At 49.3% G+C, this 23,143-nt stretch overlaps 2 protein-coding genes and 1 non-coding gene across 3 annotated transcripts in view; 2 read left to right on the forward strand and 1 right to left on the reverse strand.

The window, feature by feature from the left end:
• Positions 1–5,161: 5,161 nt before the first annotated feature.
• On the reverse strand, positions 5,162–17,113 carry FH (fumarate hydratase). Its single transcript, XM_036422763.2, has 10 exons — positions 16,943–17,113; positions 14,736–14,870; positions 11,756–11,866; positions 11,354–11,530; positions 9,559–9,741; positions 8,895–9,060; positions 8,195–8,398; positions 7,822–7,949; positions 6,514–6,667; positions 5,162–5,348 (listed from the first exon to the last, which is right to left on the reverse strand). Exons 1-10 carry the CDS (start codon positions 17,072–17,074, stop codon positions 5,206–5,208), a joined length of 1,533 nt encoding a protein of 510 aa, XP_036278656.1. The 5' UTR covers positions 17,075–17,113; the 3' UTR covers positions 5,162–5,205.
• On the forward strand, positions 10,415–10,538 carry LOC118710321. Its single transcript, XR_004985379.1, has one exon. It is a non-coding gene; the product is annotated as a small nucleolar RNA SNORA33 (small nucleolar RNA).
• A 5,784-nt stretch (positions 17,114–22,897) lies between the features above and the next one.
• KMO (kynurenine 3-monooxygenase) overlaps positions 22,898–23,143 on the forward strand; it is a 31,034-nt gene continuing 30,788 nt past the window's right edge. The window contains exon 1 of the mRNA XM_036422765.2: positions 22,898–22,984. Within this exon, the coding sequence (XP_036278658.1) occupies positions 22,931–22,984 (54 nt within the window). The 5' untranslated portion in view covers positions 22,898–22,930. The remainder of the gene's footprint in view (positions 22,985–23,143) is intronic.

Below are 23,143 nucleotides of genomic sequence, written 5' to 3' on the forward strand. Positions count from 1 at the left end.
GGCGTGCAGGAGGCAGCCGATCCATGATTCTTACTGCCAGCCACTTAGCTATTCATTGAAGGGCCCACGAAATGAATCTTGAGGGAGGCAGTCAGGAAGAGAGAGCTCCTCGAAGCGACGGTGATGACTGTGAGAGGTATTTTGACCAAGAAAGAGAAAGCTTCGGTGATTGGTGATAATTATCTTAAAATGTTAAATGACTCTCGTGTGAGGGGAAAAAAAATACCCTCACTGATCTTCAAGCTCCAGACAAATCTGAATTTAATAGGTAGACGTTCCAGGCAGGCAGATTCCAGCTCAGTACGAGGATGTGCTTTCTAGCAATTAGGGCTTCTCGGAACAGCCGTCATGCGTTGCATGTCCCTGGACCCAGGTCTAAAAGGTGATTAAAGAGGTTGTCGTTATACTGAGGAAGGGAGAGAGAGAGAGAGAGAGAAACATCAATGAGAGAGAATCATGGACCAGCTGCCTCCTGCACACCCCACCCTGGGGATCAAGCCCACAACCCAGGCCTGTGCCCTGACCGGGAATCGAACCCTGAACTCCTGGTCCCAGGTCTTCTTAAAGACATCCCAGACCGACATTTCCCACTTGAAGGCATCATCACAAAATCCATTTTAAACCAGGTCCATGGAGTTCAAGTCAAGCACACGGTGACTCCAATGTCTGGGGGCAGGTAGAACAGAGTCGCTTGAAGCACACCAGTAAGTCCCCAGGAAAAGGGCTAAGATGACTCAATACATGTACCCTGGTTGGGGGCCCATCCCCGGTAGGGGGTGTGCAGGAGGCAGCTGGTCGATGTTTCTCTCTCATCGACGTTTCTAGCTCTCTATCCCTCTCCCTGCCTCTCTGTAAAAAATCAATAAAATATATTAAAAAAAAAAAAAATATATATATATATATATATATATATATATATATATATATATATATATTTGTATAACTGATGATACATTGCCAAAGGGAGAAAGGATTAAAGAAGCCGACATTTTGGAATTCTGAAGGGAGGGAGAAGCTGCAGAAAGATAAGCTGAGGTTTGGTGAATGCTTTATAGCTCAGGGCGTACGATGTCAATTCTGGTTGCAAACTCGGGGGCTAATAATTTGGGGTTTTCCCAAGCTGAGGGCAGAAATCAGGGGGAGAAATGGTGTAAGACTCACAGGAGTAGAGAGACAACAGTGGAGGCCTGAAGAGGCAAAGTGGATGGTCTCTATCAGTGGTTGGCAAACTGCGGCTCATCGGCCCCTTGAGTTTTTATTTTTTTATCATTTTATTTTATTTTATTGACTTTTTACAGAGAGGAAGGGAGAAAGATAGTCAGAAACATCGATGAGAGAGAAATACCCATCAGCTGCCTCCTGCAAACCCCCTACTGAGGATGCGTCCACAAGGTCCATGCCCTTGACCAGGATCGAACCTGGGACCCTTCAGTCCGCAGGCCGACGCTCTATCCACTGAGCCACACCGGTTTCGGACCCTTGAGTTTTTATAGCAAAGGCCAGCTTAGGAGTCCCCTAACTAAGTCAATAACCATGTATCTACCTATAGAGTTTACGTTTTAAAAATGTGGCTCTCCGAAGACATGTCCATCGTTGTCCTGTTGATATTTGGCTCTGTGGACGGATGAGTGTGCCGACCACTGCTCCGTCCAGCCTCTCCTCCCACTGCACCTTGTCCTGCTGAATGCACGTGAGAGCTTCAGGATGTGCGTTTCAGGAGCCAGAGAGGTTTCGCCATCACACTTACTCCGGGTGAGAGGCCCAGAACTGGCATGCAGCCCCAGGCTGTCAGCCCTGGAGCCCGGCTCCTTTCTCCCCCGTCTCCGCCTCCAGTGGGCCCAGTGAGAAAGAGGAGATTAAAAGCCCCTAAGAGGGGCAATCGGGGGCTCACCCTGCTGTTTTCGGGGTGAGATGCTGCCCCCCTGCCTTGCCTGCAGTCCTAGCGTGATGGCCCTGGCGATCCGTTTCCTTATCTCCCTCAGCACCGTTCGCAAATGTTTGTTTTCCTTTATTAGCTCCGAACGCTGGGCTGGGGAGCGGGCGGGAGCTTCCTGGCGGTGTTTGCCCGGCGTCTTATAAGCTCCGGCCATCTGCTCCTCTCGGCAAACGGCATGTTTTCCCAGAGATCCCTCCTCTTTGTTTGAGGACAGCCGGGTGAGGGGGCTCGTGGTCCTTGGCTGCATCTTCTTCCTCCTCCTTCTCCTTCTCTTCCTCCTTCTCCTCCTTCTCCTCCTCCTACCCTCCTTCTTTTCCTCCCCTTCTCCTTCTCTTCTTCTCCTCCTCCTCCTCCACCTTCACCTCCTCCTGCACCTTCTCCCCCTCCTCCTCCTCCACCCTCTCCTCCTCCTCCACCTTCTCTTCCACCTTCTCTCCTTCCTCCTCTTCCTCCTCCTCCTCCTTCTTCTCCTCCTCCTCCTCCACCTTCACCTCCTCCTGCACCTTCTCCCCCTCCTCCTCCTCCTCCTCCTCTTCCTCCACCTTCTTTCCTTCCTCCTCCCCCTCCTCCTCCACCTTCTTCTCCTCTCCATCTCCTTCTCCTCCTCCACCTTCTCCCCTTCCTCCTCCTCCTCCTCATCCTCCATCTTCTCCTCCTTCTCCTCTTCCTCCTTCTCCTCTTCCTCCATGTCATTGTCAATGTGAAAACACTGAGACATCTTCAGAGATGACAGGATGGCCATCTTGAGACACTTGACCTCGTGTCACATGTTGTATGTGTGTGTATGTGTGTGTATGTGCATGTGTGTGTGGTGTGTGTGTGTGTGCCTGTGTCTCTGTGTGTGTCTGTGTGTGTTTGTATATGTGTGTATGTGTGTGTGTATGTGTATGTGCATGTGTGTGTATGTGTGTGTGTGTGTGTGTGTGTGTGTGTGTATGTGTCAGCTCTGCATTGAGAGCTACCAAGGGCAGCCGTGATTGTGATGAATCCAACATGATGTTCGCACCCAAAGGAGCTGGGATTGCTTTTCTGGTTCAGCATCTGTTGGCGATGCCCTCTTGGTTCACAGGCTACACTGTCGAGTGCAATCTTCTCATCTCATTCGCCCACAGAGCCCAATACCAACAGCACAACAACTGGAATTTCTTTGGAGAGCCACATTTTTTAAACTTAAATTCTTCTAACGCCACTTCTTCAACATAGACTCGCCCAGGCCGTGGTATTTTGTGGAAGAGCCACACTCCAGGGGCCAAAGAGCCACAGGTGTCGGGAGCTGCGGTTTGCCGACCACTGTCCTAGACCTTGGAATCTGTAAGTTGGGAGAGAATCCTCTGTGTGGATTTTTTGAAAAAATATATCTTTTTATTGATTTCAGAGGGGAAGGGAGAGCACTTCCTGTGGATTCCATTACCTGGAAGCATCTGAGGTCCAATGACCGAAATGGAAAATCTCAGGAAAACACATTCGTAAGTTTTCAATTAGGCAGCATTCTGAGCAAACATTTCTGAGGAGGTTTTTTCAAGCTGCGTTTTTCTCCCCCGAGGCCCTGAGGAAGTCTTTACTTTTTGGTTTAAGGTGGTCTTATCTTACCCTGAGGCCTAAGGAAGCGCTGGAGATACAGCATGTGTTGGAATACATCGCTGTAAGAATGTCCGTCCAATAGCCTAGCCCTTCCTCATGCGCTTCCTTGGGTTTGGATGTGTTTATTCATAAAGGAGGCAGGTGGGTGGCGTTCCGCATTCAGGCCATCGTCCTTGCTCATTAATCGAACCCCCCACCTCCCCACCCCCACTCTAAGATGCTGTCAAAAAACCAAGTCAGTTCCATTTGCAATTCATTTGCCATTCCGAAACAGAAGTCACAATATTGTGTTGTTTTAAAAAATATATATTTTATTGATTTTTTTACAGAGAGGGAGAGGAATAGAGTTAGAAACATCGATGAGAAACATCGATCAGCTGCCTCCTGCACACACACCCCCCCCCCCCCCCACTGGCGATGTGCCCACAACCAAGGTACATGCCCTTGACTGGAATCGAACCCGGGACCCTTCAGTCCGCAGGCCGATGCTCTATCCATGGAGCCACACCGGTTAGGGCTGTTACCCACATTTTAAACGCATTTATTTTAAAGTAGAATTCCAAATCTAGCAAAGCTCAGCTGCCCTCTTACCATGCTATCCCCAGATGCATGGCAATATCTCGGCTCTCGGGGATATGCCGTTTAGGTGCTGTGGCTTTACAATTCAATCCTCTCCTCACCGGCATGATGAACGGGGATCGGAGGATCAGCCTACAGGAGGACTAAGTGTGGTCATTGAAGGTAAGCCCTGCTCTGCATTTTCTCAGCAAAATCACAGGCTGGAAAACATCAAAAGCTTACCTGGTGCGGTCCCTTAATTGAAATAGGACACTCACAGGGACCAGTAGGGCGTGTGCAGGAGGCAGCTGATGGATGTTTCTCTCTCATCGATGTTTCTAACTCTCTATCCCTCTCCCTTCCTCTGTAAAAAACAATCTATAAAATATGTTTTCAAAATAAAGTGTGGGTAATCATTCAATGTGAAGATTAAGCTGGATTCTTCCTGGTGTGTAGATCTCTTCCCCTACCCGGCTCTCCACCACAGTAAGATTTTGTGACTAAGACAGAATGTTTTTGGGACAGAATGATTCTCTGATGACTCATATGACTCTGACGCCAGGGAAGGGAAAATATTCAAGAATTTTGCCATCATTGGCATTTGAAGTATCGCAAGGCCGTGAATCTCCTCCTAACAATAAGGAGATCAAAGCCACAAACCAAACCAAGTGCGACAGATTTCAGGACAAACTGTCATTACCTAAAGGATGATCAGGGCTACTCAGAAAAACCTCAACATTCACCAACCGCGTTTTTCTTGTTAAGACACAGTTTCCCCCGGGGTTCGGACCCTCCGTTACCCCAATTATTTCCCACAAATGTGCTTCTCGGTGACTGAGACACACAATCATGCTCGGGTGAAAGACTCCTTTTATAAAACATAGGAAGTGAAAATACAAAATCAGATTCAACGTAAATTCACATAAAAGAGTCTCTTTTCTTTCTGATTTTATAGGGTTATTTTATTCGCTTTTTAAATTCACCATGGACATTTTTTAAACGGTCCCAACTGCTCTGCTGCAGTCCAGTTGAATAGCAGTTTCCGGCCACACTTAGCCACGTGTTTAAAACCACGGGAGGCTGGGCCGTGTTTACGATGTGGCAGGTGTTACTTTAGCAGTTCTCTCGGGTCACTTGGGGCCTAGCATGTCCTTGGGCTTCACCCACTCGTCGAACTGCTCGGCTGTGAGGTAGCCAAGTTCAACGGCGGTGGCCTTCAGGGTGGACCCGTTTTTGTGTGCCGTCTTTGCGATCTTCGCTGCCTTGTCGTATCCTGAGGAGAAGCAGAGGCGACAGAGAAGGAGTGAGGGGCTTTCTGGAGCAAAAGGCGCTGTGGGGACCAGCCAGGCACTGTTGGGGGGTGGGGGAGGGAGACCAGCCAGGCACTGCGGGGCGTACAGTGCACCGAAGGATGGCAATCTGATTGGGCCCCCAGCCCCTGGGCGGGCAGATGGGCCCTGGCTCTCTAAGGGTGAAATGAAAGCTCGATGCGACGCCAAGGTATCAAACCAGCCCTGGGCGGTCAGGATTCTAGAAGGGCGTTTGCGAGCAGTGAGCATACATGCCAGACAGCTGAACCCGGTCTGACAGAAACAAAGACTATGTCCCTCTCCGAGCAGCAGGGGAGGTGGACGGAGGCTGAGGCATCAGCATGTGACCAGCAGCCCCGGAACCCACGGGGCCCGCAGGGGGCTGGCTGGGGATCCCTGTGCTGAGCCTGCACCCGAGTCTACAGCCTGTATCTATGTAATGAAGTATTCCCAATTCTAGAAGAGGCTTGTAGCATGAAAGCTGTGGTTCTAGACAAAACAGAGCAACGAATAACCTTGTTCCTTCTCACTGGTGACTTCCCCTTATTAACTGAACAAAACTACGGCCAGGCCAGCAGGGGAGAAGGCAGAAAACGGATTCACTCCCTTTGCTGGTCGCCAGCGCCACCTGGTGGATAAGCTCCTTCCCAGCACCTAGAGCAGTGGTCAGCAAACTCATGGGTCCACAGAGCCAAATACCAACAGTACAAGAAACGAAATTTCTTGGGAGAGCCACATTTTTTAAACTTAGACTTCTTCTAACGCCACTTCTTCAACACAGACTCGCCCAGGCCGTGGTATTTTGCGGAAGAGCCACACTCCAGGGGCCAAAGAGCCGCGGTTTGCCGACCACTGGCCTAAAACACCGGGCTCCAGGGACACAGAAAGCAGTTTCACTTCTACTTTGAAACTGACCCCATTCTCAAATAAAATGAAGAATAACCGATCGGGTGTTTGAAAGACGATGACACCATAAGTCAGACAGAGTGTCTTATGACGCAATTGCAGATATTCTAGGAGATCTGACTTAAACAACGTCCGAAAGGAAACTGCCATCTGTAAGCATTGCAAATGGTTTTAGCTCTTGAATGTTGAACTCAAAACGGCCTTCTGCTCCCCGGCCCTTACCGATGTGAGGGTTCAGCGCCGTCACCAGCATCAGGGACTCGCTCATCAGCTTGGCGATGCGGTCCTGGTTGGCCTGGATGCCCACCACGCAGTTCTCGGTGAAGGACACGGCCGCGTCCCCCAGCAGCCGGGCCGAGTGCAGCACGTTCTTAATCTGCGGGAGGAGAGGCTGACTGTGTGCACATGTCCACAGCATGGCATCGTCCGCTGATCCGTCAGAGAACACAGAATTACACACACACACACACACACAGCGCCCCTACGACCTTCCAGGCACCACCCCCAGGACAACAAACAGGAAAGACAGACACATGTGAGGGCACAGCGATCTGAAAGAGGAATGAATAAATAACACATGCAAATAGCCACAATGCCGGCCAGCCTGCGGTTATTTGCGTTTGTTGTGAAACACGGGGTGAAAAGGTAGGGCAAAGGGAAGGGGAATGGATGCCAGTTGAAGAGCTGGAGACCCTGTGGAGGGGAGCAGAGACGCAGAGGTCAGAGTTCAGCACGTGTGCGAGGAAATCAGGCAAGGCAGGGGGCCCAGCTCTTAGCAATCACACGTGTTTTCATGGTTAACAAAACCAATATTCCAGTCACTTTCAAATAACCTTTCACACAACACACAGAAACATATGGTGTCAATCTGTCTGCTTTAGCATTTTCTTTCTTTTTGGTAACCTCCCAGCATGCAATAGGGTACGTATCCACGTCACTTCCTTTGTCTAAAACCCCAGGGTCTGAAAACTACGCTCTCAACAATGGACTCGAGGAGAAGGCACAGAACTTCACGATTCGGTCACTTGGTGAGAATGAGAATGACAGAGCAGATGTTGGTGTTCTTGACTTATTTTCTACTAGAGACAAAAGGGATTTTGCTTAAAAGAAAAACAGAGATGAGCAGACATAACTTTTCTGATGGTCTTAGGCGACCCTGCCAGGGGTTCTCAACCTGTGGGTCGCTGCTGTAGAGCCTAAGACCATCGGAAAACACAGATATTTACATTAGGACTCATAACAGTAGCAACATTACAGTGACAAAGTAGCAACGGAAATAATGTTATGGTTGGGGTCACCACAGCATGAGGAGCTGGATTAAAGGGGCATGGCGTTAGGAAGGCCGAGAACCACTGCCTTGAGCTAAAAGCCACCTACCTGAACCCTCCAATGGTGACATATACCTGACTTCCAGCTGCTGATCCGATCCCCAGCTGCCTACTGTGAGACCTGACAGCCTTCACGAGACCAAAACCGGGACAGTGAGCCCTCAGTCAGCACCAGCTGAGACTCAACGTAGAGCTCACGTACCATCATCGGCTTGAAAACGTTCAGTTCGAAGTGGCCGTTGCTGCCCCCGACGGTCACCGCGACGTGGTTGCCCATGACCTGGGCGGCCACCATGGTCATGGCCTCGCACTGCGTCGGGTTCACCTTGCCTTCGAGAGAAACACGGGGCTCCGGTCAGACACGCGTGGCTCCCAGCACCGTGACGATGGCGGTCACGCCCAATGACCAAACCCAGAAGGCGACGTAGCTTCTCTAAACACAGTGAGACACACACTACGGCCCCGACATCCCTTCCCACCACAGGAAGGCAGGCGGGGCCACACGGACCGCTCAGTGGCCGGAGAGCGGGCGTGGAACAGCGGGCCCGGCCCTCCCGGCCGCGCGGCGGGCGCACCTGGCATGATGCTGCTGCCCGGCTCGTTCTCGGGCAGGATCAGCTCGCCAAGGCCGGAGCGCGGCCCCGAGCCCAGGAAGCGGATGTCGTTGGCGATCTTCATCAGGCTGCAGGCCGTGGTGTTCATGGCGCCGCTCAGCTCCACCAGCGCGTCGTGGGCGGCCAGGGCCTCGAACTTGTTGGGGGCCGTGACGAAGGGCAGGCCTGGGGGGGCGACAGGCCATGGGGTCGGCGGGGGACCTGCAGGGCTCAGCCGCCGGACACTGACCGTGACGACGGAGGGGAAGGATCGTGGCAGACTGGGCTCTGCCTACAGCGCCTGGTGCCCCACCCAGCGCTGTGCCCACCAGCGGAGCCGATGACGGGCGCAGCCGACGGGGGAGTAGAGGAGCTGGATGTTCCTGAATGCAGAGCAGCCAGCCCCAGTCTGGTCTGTCCACGCCCAGGCACGGAGCAATGTGACATGCTACCCCCCGTCCCCTCCTCTGGGGAGAGCATCTTCCAGGCCATCAGCCCAGAAAGGCCAGGGACAGTGTGGCCGACGGCACCCTAGAGCAGAGCCAGGGCCGTGTTGGGTCAGGAAACCCGGAGCGCGGACTGGTTTGAATGAAGACAACAGAGAGAGGGCACTGGCCCTGGAGCGCCCGGCGAGCGCACAGACCGGGCTGCGGAGGGGACCGAGGACTCGCGCCCCCCTGACCTGTGAGCGCCGCCACCTTCGCCGCCACCTTCTCCGCGAAGCCGATCCTCGTGTTGAGACCCGTGCCCACGGCGGTGCCCCCGGCGGCCAGCTCGTAGATCCTGGGCATGGCGGCCTGCACCCTCGCCATCGCGTACTTCAGCTGCTGCACGTACCCGCTGAACTCCTGGAGAGGAGGAGGCACGGTGAGCACACATGGCTTCCTGGCGGCAAACCGCGGCTCGCGAGCCACATGCGGCTCTCGGGCCCCTTTGAGGGTGGCTCTTCCACAGAACACCACGGCCTGGGAGAGTCTATGTTGAAGAAGTGGCGTTAGAAGAAGTTTACGTTTAAAAAAATGTGGCTCTCCAGAGACATGTCCATCTCTGTCCTGTTGATATTTGGCTCTGCTGACTCATGAGTTTGCTGACCGCTGTCTTAGTGACTTCAAGGTTACTCTAACTGCACGAAATATAAATAGGGGAAAGGGGGACACGTAATACTTTCAACAAAAAAGATCTTTGTTAAAAAAGGAAATGGAGAAAACACTGCTGACGGATGAAAGCAGAACCACCTGTCACTGCCCTGCTGCAGGCCTGCCTTGGACACCAGGGTCACGTGGTGAGCGACCGCTGGCCGCTGGCCCCGACCCCCACCGCGAGCCGAACCCACGCCGCCCCTCTACCTGCCCAAGCGTGAGCGGGACGGCGTCCTGGGTGTGGGTGCGCCCGATCTTGATGATCTGCGCGAAGTCCTTGGACTTGGCCTCCAGCGCGTCGTGCAGCTTCTGCAGCCCGGGCAGCAGCACCTGGTGCACGTCCAGGGCGGCGGCGATGTGCATGGCCGTGGGGAAGGTGTCGTTGGAGCTCTGCGGGGCGGTCCGAGCACAGCCGACGGTCAGGGAGAGGCCCCAGGGCCGGACTGCGACGGCTCCGTTAAAGCCTCACTGGATGACTATGTTTTTAAACTTACATTTTTTAATATTTTATTGGTTTTTACAGAGAGGAAGGGAGAGGGAGAGAGTTAGGAACATCGATGAGAGAGAAACATCGACCAGCTGCCTCCTACACACTCCCTACTGGGGATGTGCCTGCAACCAAGGTGCATGCCCCTGACCGGAATCGAACCTGGGACCCTTGAGTCCACAGGCCGACGCTCTATCCACTGAGCCACACCAGCTAGGGCAAAAAGGACATCAGCCGAAACTAGAGAAATCCTAATGCAGTCTGCAGAGAGCAACATTAACTCTCTGGAGTGGTAAATGTAGCGGGTTTACTAAAAAATGTTTAAGATTCAGGGAAGCTGGCGAGAGGGTGTACAGAAACTCTTTGAAGCATCTTGGCAATGTTTATAAATTTAAAGTATTTCTAAATAAGAGTTTAAAATAGAAACCAAAATAATAAAAACGGGCATATATACTAAATTCAGCTTCTAAATGATCTTTTCCCTAACAGTGATTTTATGACGTTGAAGACATTAGACCTGAGATTCCTGAAAGAAGAAAGAACATCTCAGAATTCTTCTCTTAAAGAATATAGCGCAAGCCAGCCGATAAGTCTGCTTACCTGAATGTGCTCTGCAGAAACTTAGAGAAAGCTGGCCATAGGAAAGCCATGTGGTGAGCCTTAAAGACACTGAAGTCACTGAAACCGGTGTGGCTCAGTGGATAGAGCGTCGGCCTGCGGACTCAAGGGTCCCGGGTTCGATTCCGGTCAAGGGCATGTACCTGGGTTGCAGGCACACCCCAGTAGTGGGTATGCAAGAGGCAGCTGATCGATGTTTCTAACTTTCTATCCCTCTTCCTTCCTCTCTGTAAAAAGTCAATAAAAAATATATATATAAAAATAAAAATAAAAAAGACACTGAAGTCATTAAGGACCCTGAAAATGGCTATGAGGAGTTTTAATAAACAATTTTCGTAAGACGCAGGATAATTGTAAAGCTTTACTATAACGTATAGACGGCTTGCTGGAATTTCTAAGTGTTATTAAAATGAAAATCCCTTTGCCAAGACGGGTTTGGCTCAGTGGATAGAGCGTCTGCCTGCGGACTGAAAGGTCCCAGGTTCGATTCCGGTCAAGGGCATGTACCTTGGTTGTGGGCACATCCCCAGAGGGGGGCATGCAGGAGGCAGCTGATGGATGTTTCTCTCTCATCAATGTTTCTAACTCTCTATCCCTCTCTCTTCCTCTCTGTAAAAAAATCAATAAAATATATTTTAAAAAATAAAATAAAATAAAATGAAAATCCCTTATGACTTGTTTAAAGGACTATGGAAAACAGTCTCAGGCAAAGGATGCCCTTGAGGAGTACCTCAAATGCAAGGAATTAACAAATAAACTTGGCTTTTGTTTAAAAGAAAAGACTATGAGCAGGTGCGCCTCTGAGTCCAGAAGCCGGCGCCTGCTCGGTGAGGCCTGCTCGGTGAGGCCCGTCCTGGGAACCCTCCCCGCCCCAGCGCGGAGACGCGCGGCGCTGACCTGGCTCTTGTTGACGTGGTCGTTGGGGTGCACGGGCTTCTTGCTGCCCAGCTCGCCCCCCAGCATCTCGATGGCCCGGTTGCTGATGACCTCGTTCACGTTCATGTTCGTCTGGGTCCCCGAGCCAGTCTGCCACACCACGAGGGGGAAGTGGTCGTTCAGCTTCCCCTCGGCCACCTGGGGACACAGGTCACAGGAGGATGCTCACGGGGAGGGGGGGGAGGGAAATTACTTTCTCCACACGGATTACCAAATGACAAGTCTTTTAATGGGTTGTGTGTATATATAAGAAATAAAATATGGAAAAGCAACGAATACCTTAATAAAAAAATGAAAAAAAAATTAAAAAAAAGAAAAAGAAAATATATACATTTAAACAGTATCTCTTCAAAGTGTTTTTACCTCGTCTGCCGCCTTCATTATTGCACTAGCAATCTTTGGATCGAGACCATAATCCTGGTTTACTTCCGCAGCTGCTCGCTTCAGGATGCCAAAAGCTTTAATAACTGGGATCTAAAATTAACAGGAAAAACATCTCAAATTTGCGACTTTAGTTTAGTGTGAAAATTTAAGGTTATTATTTTGTGCAGGTGCAAGAGCTGTACATAAAAACGCACAATATCACACACATGCAATGTACCATTCATCCTATTTTTTATAATACACTGTAATATATGTGCTTTATTTCATACTAGAGGCCTGATGCATGGATTCATGCACGGTTGGGGTCCCTCGGCTTGGCCTACGGGGATTGGGCCAAAACAACTCTCCGATATCCCCCGAGGGGTCCCCAGATTGCGAGGGTGCAGGCCAGGCAGAGGGACCCCAATGGTGCGCAATCAAGGCCAGGGAGGGACACGGGAGGGCTCCAGGGCTTGTCCATCCCATCTCGCCCAGTCCTGATCAGCTGGACCCCAATAGCAAGGTAACCTACTTGTCAGAACGTCTGCCCCCTGGTGGTCAATTCATGTCATAGCAACTTGTCGAATGGTCGGACACTTAGCATATCAGGCTTTTATTATATTGGATATGAAAAAAAACAAATGGTGCTCAATCATATCGCCAGCAACCATCATGATTTTCCCTCACTGGATCCCAATCTATCTTTTCCTTTCTTTCTCTTAAAAGAAAAGGACAAATAAAATAAAGATAGCAAAATGGTCCTAGGAAAACTGGACAGCCTCCTGCACAAAAATGGACTCAAAATGGATTCAGATTTGAGTGTAAAACCTGAAACCATCCAAGTTATCAATGAAAATACAGGCAGTAAATGCCTTGACATCAGTCTTGGAGATGATTTTTTTGGAACTGCCTCCAAAAGCAAAAAGAAACAAGTGGAAATACAACAAACTAAAGAGCTTCCTCACAGGAAAAGTAAACCATCGACAAAATAAAAAGACAAACCACTGAATGGAAATACTTTCAAATCACCTCATTATAAGGGGTTAATATCTAAAATATACAAAGAATTCCCACAACTCACCATCCCCAGGGAAATGAATGGGGGGGGGGGGGGGGGACAAAAACAACGACAAAGTAAGGAGTAAGGCACATTAAACCCAGGCCGAGGAGAACAAACCCAGGGCGAACAGAAAAGGGAGCAGAAACAGAATATATTTATTTTGAATTTTCAAAAAATAAAGTAAAACATGGGAAGTGTTTTAGCCAAACGAAATGGAGGCAAATGGCACATAGGATTAGAGAATAAAAGCTGTGAAGAGGAAGACAAATGGGAGATTACATTTCTACAGGAGGGCGGTGGGTTAACCGTTAACCCATGGCCAGAGTCACACGTGACTGCCGATCAATGACTGACGCGGTGTGTGGCCTCACGCAGGAGGAAAGGTCACCAGAGCGTGCTGCCGCCTGCTATTAAAAGGGAAATGTGAAATGCATCACTGCCGAGGGGAGAAGGTGCTCATTATTCTTAATGCGCTCCCATCATCACTTTAAATTGTTCTCCTTCGGACCTCAGGTGCAAAGGGTCAGGCTTAACCACACCGCTCGGCTCAGGCACACACAGTCTGCTTCATCGTTAATGAAGCTCAGGAAATGGATCCGGATGAAGGTTAAGAGTGGAAAAATGGATACCCCAGTGCCCATTGTTCGCAGCTGAGAAATCCAATCCCAGCCAATCAAAACACGACCCTGCTTACTCCTATCCACACAGGTCAGGACCCACCTCCTTCATCCCAGGAGGGGAACTGGAAGGCTGACCTCTTTCATCCCAAGAGCTGACTATCTGAGGATGTTTTAGGATCAGTGCCTGCCCCGTATCACCCACACATGTCATCTGAGCCCGTGTCTATGTCCCTCACCAAGCTGGCTGCTGGTGGCCATAGCAAAGATTTCTTCCGGAAGATTCAGCTGCCTATTGTCAAGTTGTAGGAACCTGTCAAGATCCAGTCTTGAAGGCTTAGGAATGAACTAACGCATGGAAGCTAAGAGTACTGAGAAATAAAAGTATGTTTAAAGGTAACTGTTAAACATTATCTCAGCGGGTGAAACCTGGTTACTGCTAAGTTACTAGACCAGTGGTCGGCAAACTCATTCATCCACAGAGCCGAATATCAACAGCACAACGATGGACATTTCTTTGGAGAGCCGAATTTTTCAAACTTAAACTTCTTCTAACGCCACTTCTTCCACACAGACTGGCCCAGGCCGTGGTGTTTTGTGGAAGAGCCACACTCAAGGGGCCAAAGAGCCACATGTGGCTCTCGAGCCAAGGTTTGCCGACCACGATGCTAGACCATCCTGCACCCCTGAAGTGACTATTGCTCACACTCCAGTTGGGCTCAGTCGGATATGTAACACATGTAATCAATTCTTCCCACACTTTAACATGTCTGAAGTCGAGGTACACCTCATAATCAATGTCACAACTTTAACTGACACCCCTTTTCTTAGTGATATGTATCGGCACATCTTCTAACTGATGTCATCTTAGCTTTAATGAAACATGACAGAAAATGTCTAATCGTTAAATCGTTCACGTGGCTATGAACAAATACATATATATTATCCATTAGCTGTCAGACACGGCAAAAAATGTTTTTAGGCATTTGGGTAGACTTTTCTGGAAACTGACCCCAAGAGACACAGAAAATATAATATTATAGAAAACTCAGTCCCTTTTAAATCAATTAAACTTAAGCATTGAAATTAAAAATGTTTAAAAATTATAAAACCCTAGTAAAACTCCGAGTAACCTCAGTGGAAATGAAAAGACAAATAAATCACTTCGGTTGTATCAAATGAAAGTCCAATAATAGTATTTGATAAGTTCTCTGACGCTTTAATGGAAGAAACACTGTATTCCACGCGATCTCTAATGATTGCATTCTAACTGTAAGCCAATTATTTCCCGGAGCCCACTTACTGGCATGCGCTCCGTCACTCCTCCGATCTTGAAGTTCATTGTCGACCGCACCGTCTGGGCGCCATAATACTTATCGTTGGGGACCTTGAGTTCACCAAAAGTGTCATATTCTACCCGGAAGGAGTTCTGGCTAGCCTGAAGAGAGGGAGAAGACACTGTTACGGTTTGAACATAAAATCGCGTCTCAAAACCAATAGCATCACATCAGCTGGAAGGGAAAGGAAGCTGTCATCAGTACCATAGAGACTAAACATCCCAATTCTGACTCTCCCTCTACTTCCCTCCCCGCCCTTTCCCTGAGAAACAGTTGTCACGCATATTATTATCGACTAGAGGCCAGGTGCATGAAATTCGTGCAAGGGGGGGGCTCGGCCCTCACAGCCCTGATGCCTCGAGGGCCCGCCCACTGGTGGATCTGGAAGGTCAGTCCGCTGAACGGTCTAATGATCATATTAGCTCTTCATTACATAGGATGTTAAAGATATTACAGCATTCACACCCTCCACAGATGATAACTACAAAGAAAGATATCGGGGTAAAAACAATCTCTTCCAATTCAGAAGCAAGCCTGGTATCGGTCAAGCTTTGGCCAATTCCACGTTCTTCGGGGGAAAGCTTATTTTACTAGAAACTTTAGAAAACGGTCTAAGACTGGTACCTTAACCCTGGCCTCAGTTCCTAACCTTTTAGAAGGAAGAGACCCTTTGGGAATATAAAGCTAGGGCAGCCAGCCTTGGAGCACAATATGGGACTCTTTCCCCCTCCTCCCCCCCACGCACATGCAGGCACTTAAAAAACCATTAGACCAGGAGTTCCAGGGACACAACACACTCCGGATTTTGTCCTTTGGGGTGCAGAAAATGTCCAAGCAGGGTCACAGGTGCAATTTTTTTAAAAAATATATTTTATTGATTTTCTACAGAGAGGAAGGGAGAGGGATTGAGTTAGAAACATCGATGGGAGAGAAACATCAATCAGCTGCCTCCTGCACACCCCCTACTGGGGATGTGTCTGCAACCAAGGTCCATGCCCTTGACCGGAATCGAACCTGGGACCCTTGAGTCCGCAGGCCGACGCTCTATCCACTGAGCCACACCGGTCAGGGCACCACAGCTTGGAGGCACCAAGCGAACCTGCCCCAAGTGCACCCCAACCTTGGGGAGCAGAGCGTGGTTTGCAATCGCAGCTCTGGCTGCACACAGGACGGGACAGCCCGTGCACCCCGCAGAACGGCACCTCCTCCTCCAAACGAGCCTTGCCTGCCCGGCCTTCCGCTAAGGCGATCAGGTGTCTAGGTGTCTGTCACGCGTGGGGAAGCCCGCAGGACGGAGGCTTTGTGCACATCAGCAGCGTCCCGACCCTTGAACCCGGAGCCCTTCCGTCCCCCAGTCATCTCGCTGAATAAAAAGTACGGATCCAGCCGAAACCGGTGTGGCTCAGTGGATAGAGCGTCGGCCTGCAGACTGAAGGGTCCGGGGTTCGATTCCGGCCAAGGGCATGGACCTTGGTTGCGGGCACATCCCCAGTAGGAGGTGTGCAGGAGGCAGCTGACGGATGTTTCTCTCTCGTCGATGTTTCTAACTCTCTATCCCTCTCTGCAAAAAAAATCAATAAAATATATTAAAGAAAAAAAAAAAAGGAAAAAAGTACGGATCCAGCTCCAGTGAGGTCCTCTCCACGTCCCCTCTAACGGGCTTCCGGGCTCCCCAAAAACGCAGTGGGGTGAAGCCAGGCCATTTCAGCTCTGCATTCGGCCGGTGTCCGGCCAGCCAGGCCCCAGAGACGGGCAGGGACAGGGTGCTGCCCGGTCCGCACCCTCCTTCCACCCGGCTCCGTCCCGGCTCCGTCCCGAGGGCAGCATCCCGGTCTGGGGGGGGGGGGTTAGGGGAGACTTTGCATCCGCTGGGGGGGTTAGGGGAGACTTTGCATCCGCCGGAAGCGGCCGACGCGGGACACCCCCAAACGCAGAGGCCCAGCCCGCCCGTGGGGAGCACAGAGGGGCCGGGAGCTGCCCCCCGGCCCCAGCGATCGCCGGGGTGGAGCTCTGTCCTCGCCCGGAGCAGAGGAGCCCGTCCCCCCTCCCCGGTCCCGGCCTCCGCGGGGTCCCCCGGGGAATCCTCCCCACCCGCCGCGGGCGCCCGGACGCCGGCCCGAGGGCTGAAGGTCACGGCGGGCGGGGAGGCCGGGGCCCGGGAGCCCGCGCTCACCATTCGAGCGGCGCCCGGGGGCCGGAACGGGACGGGGGCGGCGGCGCCGAGGCCCGGAGCCGGGGTGGAGGCCGAGGCGGGGACCCGCACGAGGCGCCGCGAGCGCGCGAGGAGCCGGAGTGCGCGGTACATGGTGCCTGGGAGCCCGGGTACAGCCTCTGAGCGGCCGTGGCCACGCCCCCGCGCCGCCTGCCACTCCGCGGCCCGCCCACCGGGCTCCGCCCCCTAAGCCAATCGGCGGCCGCCGGAAACGGGCCGCGTGGGGGCGGGGCTGACCCTGAATGGCCAGGAAAGGGAAAGAAGGCGGGCCTACCTGCCTGGTCGGGCAAATAGGGGGGAAAAGCCCTCGGGTTCATGGGAAATAAGTTCGAAGGGGATCATGGGAAAGCGAGTTCAGGTGGGCTTGCTTTGTGTGGCTGTTGCTGCAAGCGAGAGCCTTAGCTAGTGAGTTAGTGCTTGGTTGGCGGAATATCCTGAAAAGAAATGTTTATTGAATTTTTAAAAAATATTTATTGATTTCAGAGAGGAAGGGAAAAGGAGAGAGAGAGATAGAAACATCAATGATGAGAATCATTGATCAGCTGCTGCCTCCTGCACGCCCCCCCATTAGGGATTGAGCCTACAACCCGGGCGTGTGCCCTTGGCTGGAATCGAACCTGGGACACTTAAGTGGGCAGGCTAATGCTTTATCCACTGAGTCAAGCCGATTAGGGCTATTGACTCATTTTTTTAAAAAATCATGAAATTGCTTATCACATGTTCTTTGTATTAGAAGTTTATTTTTATTTTTATTTATTTTTATTTCCAGATTATATCTTCCATGTAGAAATGTTGGAACGCTTTCTGCCTGCCCTAGCTGGTTTGGCTCAGTGGATAGAGTGTGCACTCACAGACGGAAGGTTCTGGGTTCGATTTGGGTCAAGGGCATGTACTTCTGGTGCATACTCTGTCTCTATCCACAGCCCCTCTCCCACATTCAAGACACATGTGGGAGGCAACCAATCCATGTGTCTCTCTCACATTGATGTTTCTCTCTCTCTCTCTCTCTCTCCCCCACCCTTTCCTCCTACTCTCTCTAAAAAACAATCGAAAAATATCCTCAGCTTTTTCAATAAAAGCTTCCTGCCTTCGTTCTCCAAGAGAAGGTTGTCTGTTTTGTGACATGTTAATGAAATAGTTCGTTAATTAAATAGGTCCTAAATTGTCTTCATTAATCATTTTTAATAATCATTGCTTAGTGGCGAACATGTAATGGAAATGCTTTTCAACCAACGGTTGCGACGAGATGTCTTTGTTCGCAGATGTAACCTTTCACCTCTGTGTAATAACGTTTGTGTTTTGCGCAGAGGCGAGTGGGGCTTTTCTGCCTTGAACTTTGCCTGGTGACAGTATTGACATTGCTTTTCTTCTTGTTGTTGTTTTTTGGGGGGTGGGGTGGTTTGTCCGTGTGTCTGTTTTACTCTGCTTTCTGATCAAGCTGTGGGACTTGATGTCCTGCCATGGAGGCCACAGGAAAAAGGCAATGGTTTTCTCTCTCCTCTCTCTCTTCTAAATCTCATTTCAGAGAGGAAGGGAGAGGGAGAGATAGAAACATCAGCGATGAGAGAGAATCATGGATCTGCTGCTGCCTCTTGCATGCCCCTCACTGGGGATCGAGCCCACAACCTGGGCATGTGCCTTTGACCGGAATCAAACCTGGGACCTTTCAGTCCGCAGGCTGATGCTCTATCCACTGAGCAAACCAGCTAAAGCCACTCACCATTTCAATACCATTTCTATGTTGATGACCTCAAACTTATATTTTCAGCCCTGTCTTCTCCACCATGTTCCAAATTCATATATCCAACTGTATATTGAATATTTATATTTTATTTATATATTTTAAAATATATATTTTATTGATTTTTTACAGAGAGGAAGGGAGTGGGATAGAGAGTTAGAAACATGGATGAGAGAGAAACATCGATCAGCTGCCTCCTACATGCCCTTGATCGGAATTGAACCTGGGACCTTCAGTCCGCAGGCCGACGCTCTATCCACTGAGCCAAATTGGTGAGGGCTATATTTTAATTACCTAACTCAAAACTCATATCTCAAACTTAATATATCCCAAAGAATAAACCTCAATTACCACCTCCACACCATTATGTCACATGCAGTATGTGGTACCACCAGTTACTTAAGCTAGAACCCCAGGGGGAGGGGGTCTTTGATTCCTGAATGCTGCCCCATACACTATGCCCTGCATACACTGTGCCTGATTCTCCATCAAAGCCTGACTTCTACCTCAAAATTATATTGGGTGTCCTTCTACTTTTCTCCCCTTCACATTAGGGTCCCCTAATGTTTATTTGTTCTTCAAATAAGCAAGTAAATAAACCAGGTTTCATAACGATAGTAAATTTCATGTAATGGTAAACGCAATAAAAAGAAATAAACAGAAACCTATTTAGAGAAGGATGGGATAGCATCTTTTTTTTAATAGCCTTTTATCAGAACGGCTTTTTAAAAATTTTTTTAATTGATTTCAGAAAGGAAAGGAGCGGGAGAGAGAGAGAGAGAGAAACATCAGTGATGAAAGAAAACCGCTGATTGGCTGCCTGCTGCACGCCCCCTACTGAGGGTCAAGCCAGCAAACCCAGCAAGTGCCCTGACCTGGGTATCCAGCCGTGAACTCCTGGTTCATAGTTTGATTGGCAGCCACTGAGCCACGCCAGCTGGGCAGAGAGCACTTTTTTGATAGAGGGATCAGACTGAGAATGTTGTGTTTGAGACCTGAACAGAGAATCATTGATCTGCTGCCTCTTGCAAGTTTTTAACTCTCTATCCCTCTCTCTTCCTCCCTGTAAAAACTCAATAAAATACATTTTAAAAAAATTAAGACTATCTTTTCATGTAAAGACACCACTAAGAAAACAAAAAGGCAACACATATATGAATAAGACATATATCGTTACAAGCCTGTGATATATTTGCAACATATATAAAGAATAAAACTCAGATTCAATGGCGTTTTAATTTATTTTTTATTTATTATATTTTTATTTTTGAAATATATCCTAAAGTCATCAGTTTTGATCTAGTTCTATCCCACCTGGGCCCTCGCCATCTTTTTTTTTTCTTTTTTAAATATAATAACTGGGTAAATTCAAATATGTTAAAATGAATTAAAGAAATACCCAACATAAAATCTTCTAACAGAGAGAGGAGAGCAGAGAAAGGAGACTTTGCAGGCAGAGAGCTGCCAGCAGGAAGGGCCTGGTGCGATGAGCAGACATTGATTGAGCAATGAGTTCATGGAGCACAGTGAGACCACACACTGCCATGTCAGCAGAATGAGAATGACAGACACTACCTAGCCAATACTGTGCTCATTCGCCTCCGACACTAGCACTGACGTGTTACATTAATAAATCCATGTAGAGAGAAGTGGAAGTATGCAGTGTCTCCTGGAAAGCAAAGCAGACTCTAAAGTATAATCCTGTTGACTTTTAAAATACTCACCTGGCCCTCACCGGTGTGGGTCCCAGGTTCGATTCTGGTCAAGGGCATGTACCTTGGTTGCAGGCACATCCCCAGTAGGAGGTGTGTAAGAGGCAGCTGATCGATGATTCTCTCTCATCCATGTTTCTAACTCTCTATCCCTCTCTCTTCCTCTCTGTAAAAAATCAATAAAATATATTAAAAAAAGAAAAGCAAGTTGGGAATAAACAGGCGAAAGGGGCTTTGTTAACAAAGAATGCAAAGAAATTCCCTGTGTCGAGGGAGAGAGAGAGAGAGAGAGAGAGAGAGAGAGAGAGAGAGAGAGAGAGAGATGCTTATAGAAGACTAGAGTAACCAACACCAAAATAGAAAAACAGATGGCCCAAGGACAGGGTTTTAAGAAAGACTCTTCAGCCCTGACTGGTGTGGCTCAGTGGATAGAGCGTCGGCCTGCGGACTCAAGGGTCCCAGGTTCGATTCCAGTCAAGGGCATGTGCCTTGGTTGCAGGCACATCCCCAGTGGGGAATGTGCAGGCGGCAGCTGATGGATGTTTCTAACTCTTTCTCTCTCTCTTCCTCTCTGTAAAAAAAATCAATAAAATATATTAAAAAAAAGAAAAAAGAATGAATCTTCATTGTGTACCCTTTCGTGTCTTTGAATTTTATGATATACCTTGTGAATTAATCAATAAAATACCCAATAGAAAATCTCCTAACAGCTCTCTACTCAGCCACTAGGGGCCACTATTGAACGATATTCAACTCTAGCTCTTAACCAGGCGGGGAGGGCCGTTCTGGATTCTCCCGTCACCTTTTACGTTCTTACTTTATTTAACACCAGGAAGTGTTAAATATGTATATGTAAGATAAGATGAAAGAAGGCAAAGGAGTGGAGAGGTAATATGATATCAAGCCAGGAATGAGGTTACAAGCAGCATATTATGAATCATCACGTCTAGGGATAATGCCCAAATTAGATTCTAAAGTTTCTAGCATTCGATGCAAAAAATTAAAAAAAGAAAAAAAGAAAAGAAAAGATAGGATGGTCACTGTTAACAACAACAACAACAACAAAAAACCCAAATATTGAGAAAACAACAACAACATTGAAACTTGTAAAGAATTTTAGTGAATTTATTTGAGCCAAACTGTGGACTTATACCGGGAAGCAGAACCTCAATGGATTGAGATAATGCTCCGAAGAATAGCAGGTTATATTCCTATTTATACACTGAAATCAAAGGAGGGACATAGGTGGGTTCCATGAAATCCATTGGTGACGGAGTAAGGAGGCGGGAGAAAGCGAAGCGGTGGGAAACCCCTGGAACTGGATCAAAAGTAAAATGATGGGCGTGTACTCAGGTGCGTGCGGGAACAATTAACATGATAACGAAGGAATCTGAGGCATCTGTCCTGGCGCCCAGCACATCTGGTTGTGCCCCAGGGGCTCCAGAAAAAGGGAGGTTACAAGTTACCCAGACATCTCTCAGATATGTTATCTTAGGGGCAAAAAAGGCAGATGGGCTCAGGAAAGAAGATCTAAGTTGATCTTTGTCTGGGAGAAAATCAGCCTGGGACATGACTACCCACTAGAACCTGCTTGTATTTAAATATTTAATTTTCAAACCATCTTTGGTGGTCATTTTATTTTTATTTATTTATTTATTTTTTTTGAAAGCCAGACAAGTGTTTAATGTCCTGCAGCATCAGAACAACAGCGCACATCCCGCCCTGTAGAAAACAGGGTGCCGTGGGAGGAAGTGGGGCCCTGAGAACAGCAGAGGGGACACCTGGGTAGACAGCCCATCGGAGGCTTCTGTGCTGAGGACCAGCGAGGGGGTGGTGGATTTGGTGGTCATTTTAGGTCTCTGGGTTTGCAAGACTGCCACGCAGGCCTCCCCTGAGCTGGGCTGGTCAGCATGTGGCTCCTGGCATTGACAGTCACGTACACAGTTGAAAACCTTGCTGGGCGATAGCAAGAGCAGGCAAACATTTCCCCAGGTAGAGTCTTGTTCAAGACACGCTGGGAGGAGCCTTCAGCTGAAATTCCTGAAATGTGGGTGGCTCTCCAAGTCCAAAAACAATTCCTGACTGGGTGACGGAATCCTGCCATCTCGCTCTCTCGGAGAAGTTGAAGATGCCTGGGGACTTCAGCCGAGGGGAGTCTCATTCATGATTAATTATGAATGGAAAACGCAACTGAGGAAGTCAGAAAATGCATGCGGTAGGAAAAAGAAGAAGAAAAGCCCTAAGACGTGGCTCACACGTGTCTGCCCTTCAGACAGGGCGTGTCTCTGCTGGGCTGGGTTTTCAAATCATGTAGGTTTTTTTTTTAATCTTTTCTTTTCCTCAAGGCAGAGTTGGCTGTGCTTGGGGCCACGAAGGGGTTAAATGTTACCTCCCAGGCCTGCTCAAACACTGTGGCTGGGCTCCGGGCCCTATAAAGACAGGAGGAGGCTGGGTGTCCTGGGGATCAGTGACCCGTGGACAGCACTGGCAGCAGCCATGGACTCCTGGGGCACACGGCCGAAAAGGGTGGCTGTCATCGGCGGTGGTCTGGTAGGCATCTGTTCCTGGCTCACTCCTGGGGGTGGTGTCCCTCGGACGGTCCTGACTGGGAAGGACGCTTCTTAATCACTTGTACAAACGGTTCCTTTGCTCCCGGGGACTTTTCTGATGTGTGCATACATGGATCTTGAAGGTGGGGTTAGTGCGAAC

The sequence above is a fragment of the Pipistrellus kuhlii genome, unplaced genomic scaffold (assembly GCF_014108245.1).
Source record: "Pipistrellus kuhlii isolate mPipKuh1 unplaced genomic scaffold, mPipKuh1.p scaffold_m20_p_72, whole genome shotgun sequence".
In the NCBI taxonomy this organism is placed as follows: Eukaryota; Metazoa; Chordata; class Mammalia; order Chiroptera; family Vespertilionidae; genus Pipistrellus; species Pipistrellus kuhlii.

Bases quoted from the DNA above. Each gene is read 5' to 3' on its own strand.
- FH (XM_036422763.2), bottom strand. From the start codon at position 17,074: ATGTACCGCGCACTCCGGCTCCTCGCGCGCTCGCGGCGCCTCGTGCGG. The intron at 8,399-8,894 runs GTCAGGGGGGCG...TCGCCCCCCCAG, and splicing joins GAAGGTGGCGGCGCTCACAG to GCCTGCCCTTCGTCACGGCC. The intron at 5,349-6,513 runs GTAAGGGCCGGG...GCTTCTCCTCAG, and splicing joins GGCGCTGAACCCTCACATCG to GATACGACAAGGCAGCGAAG.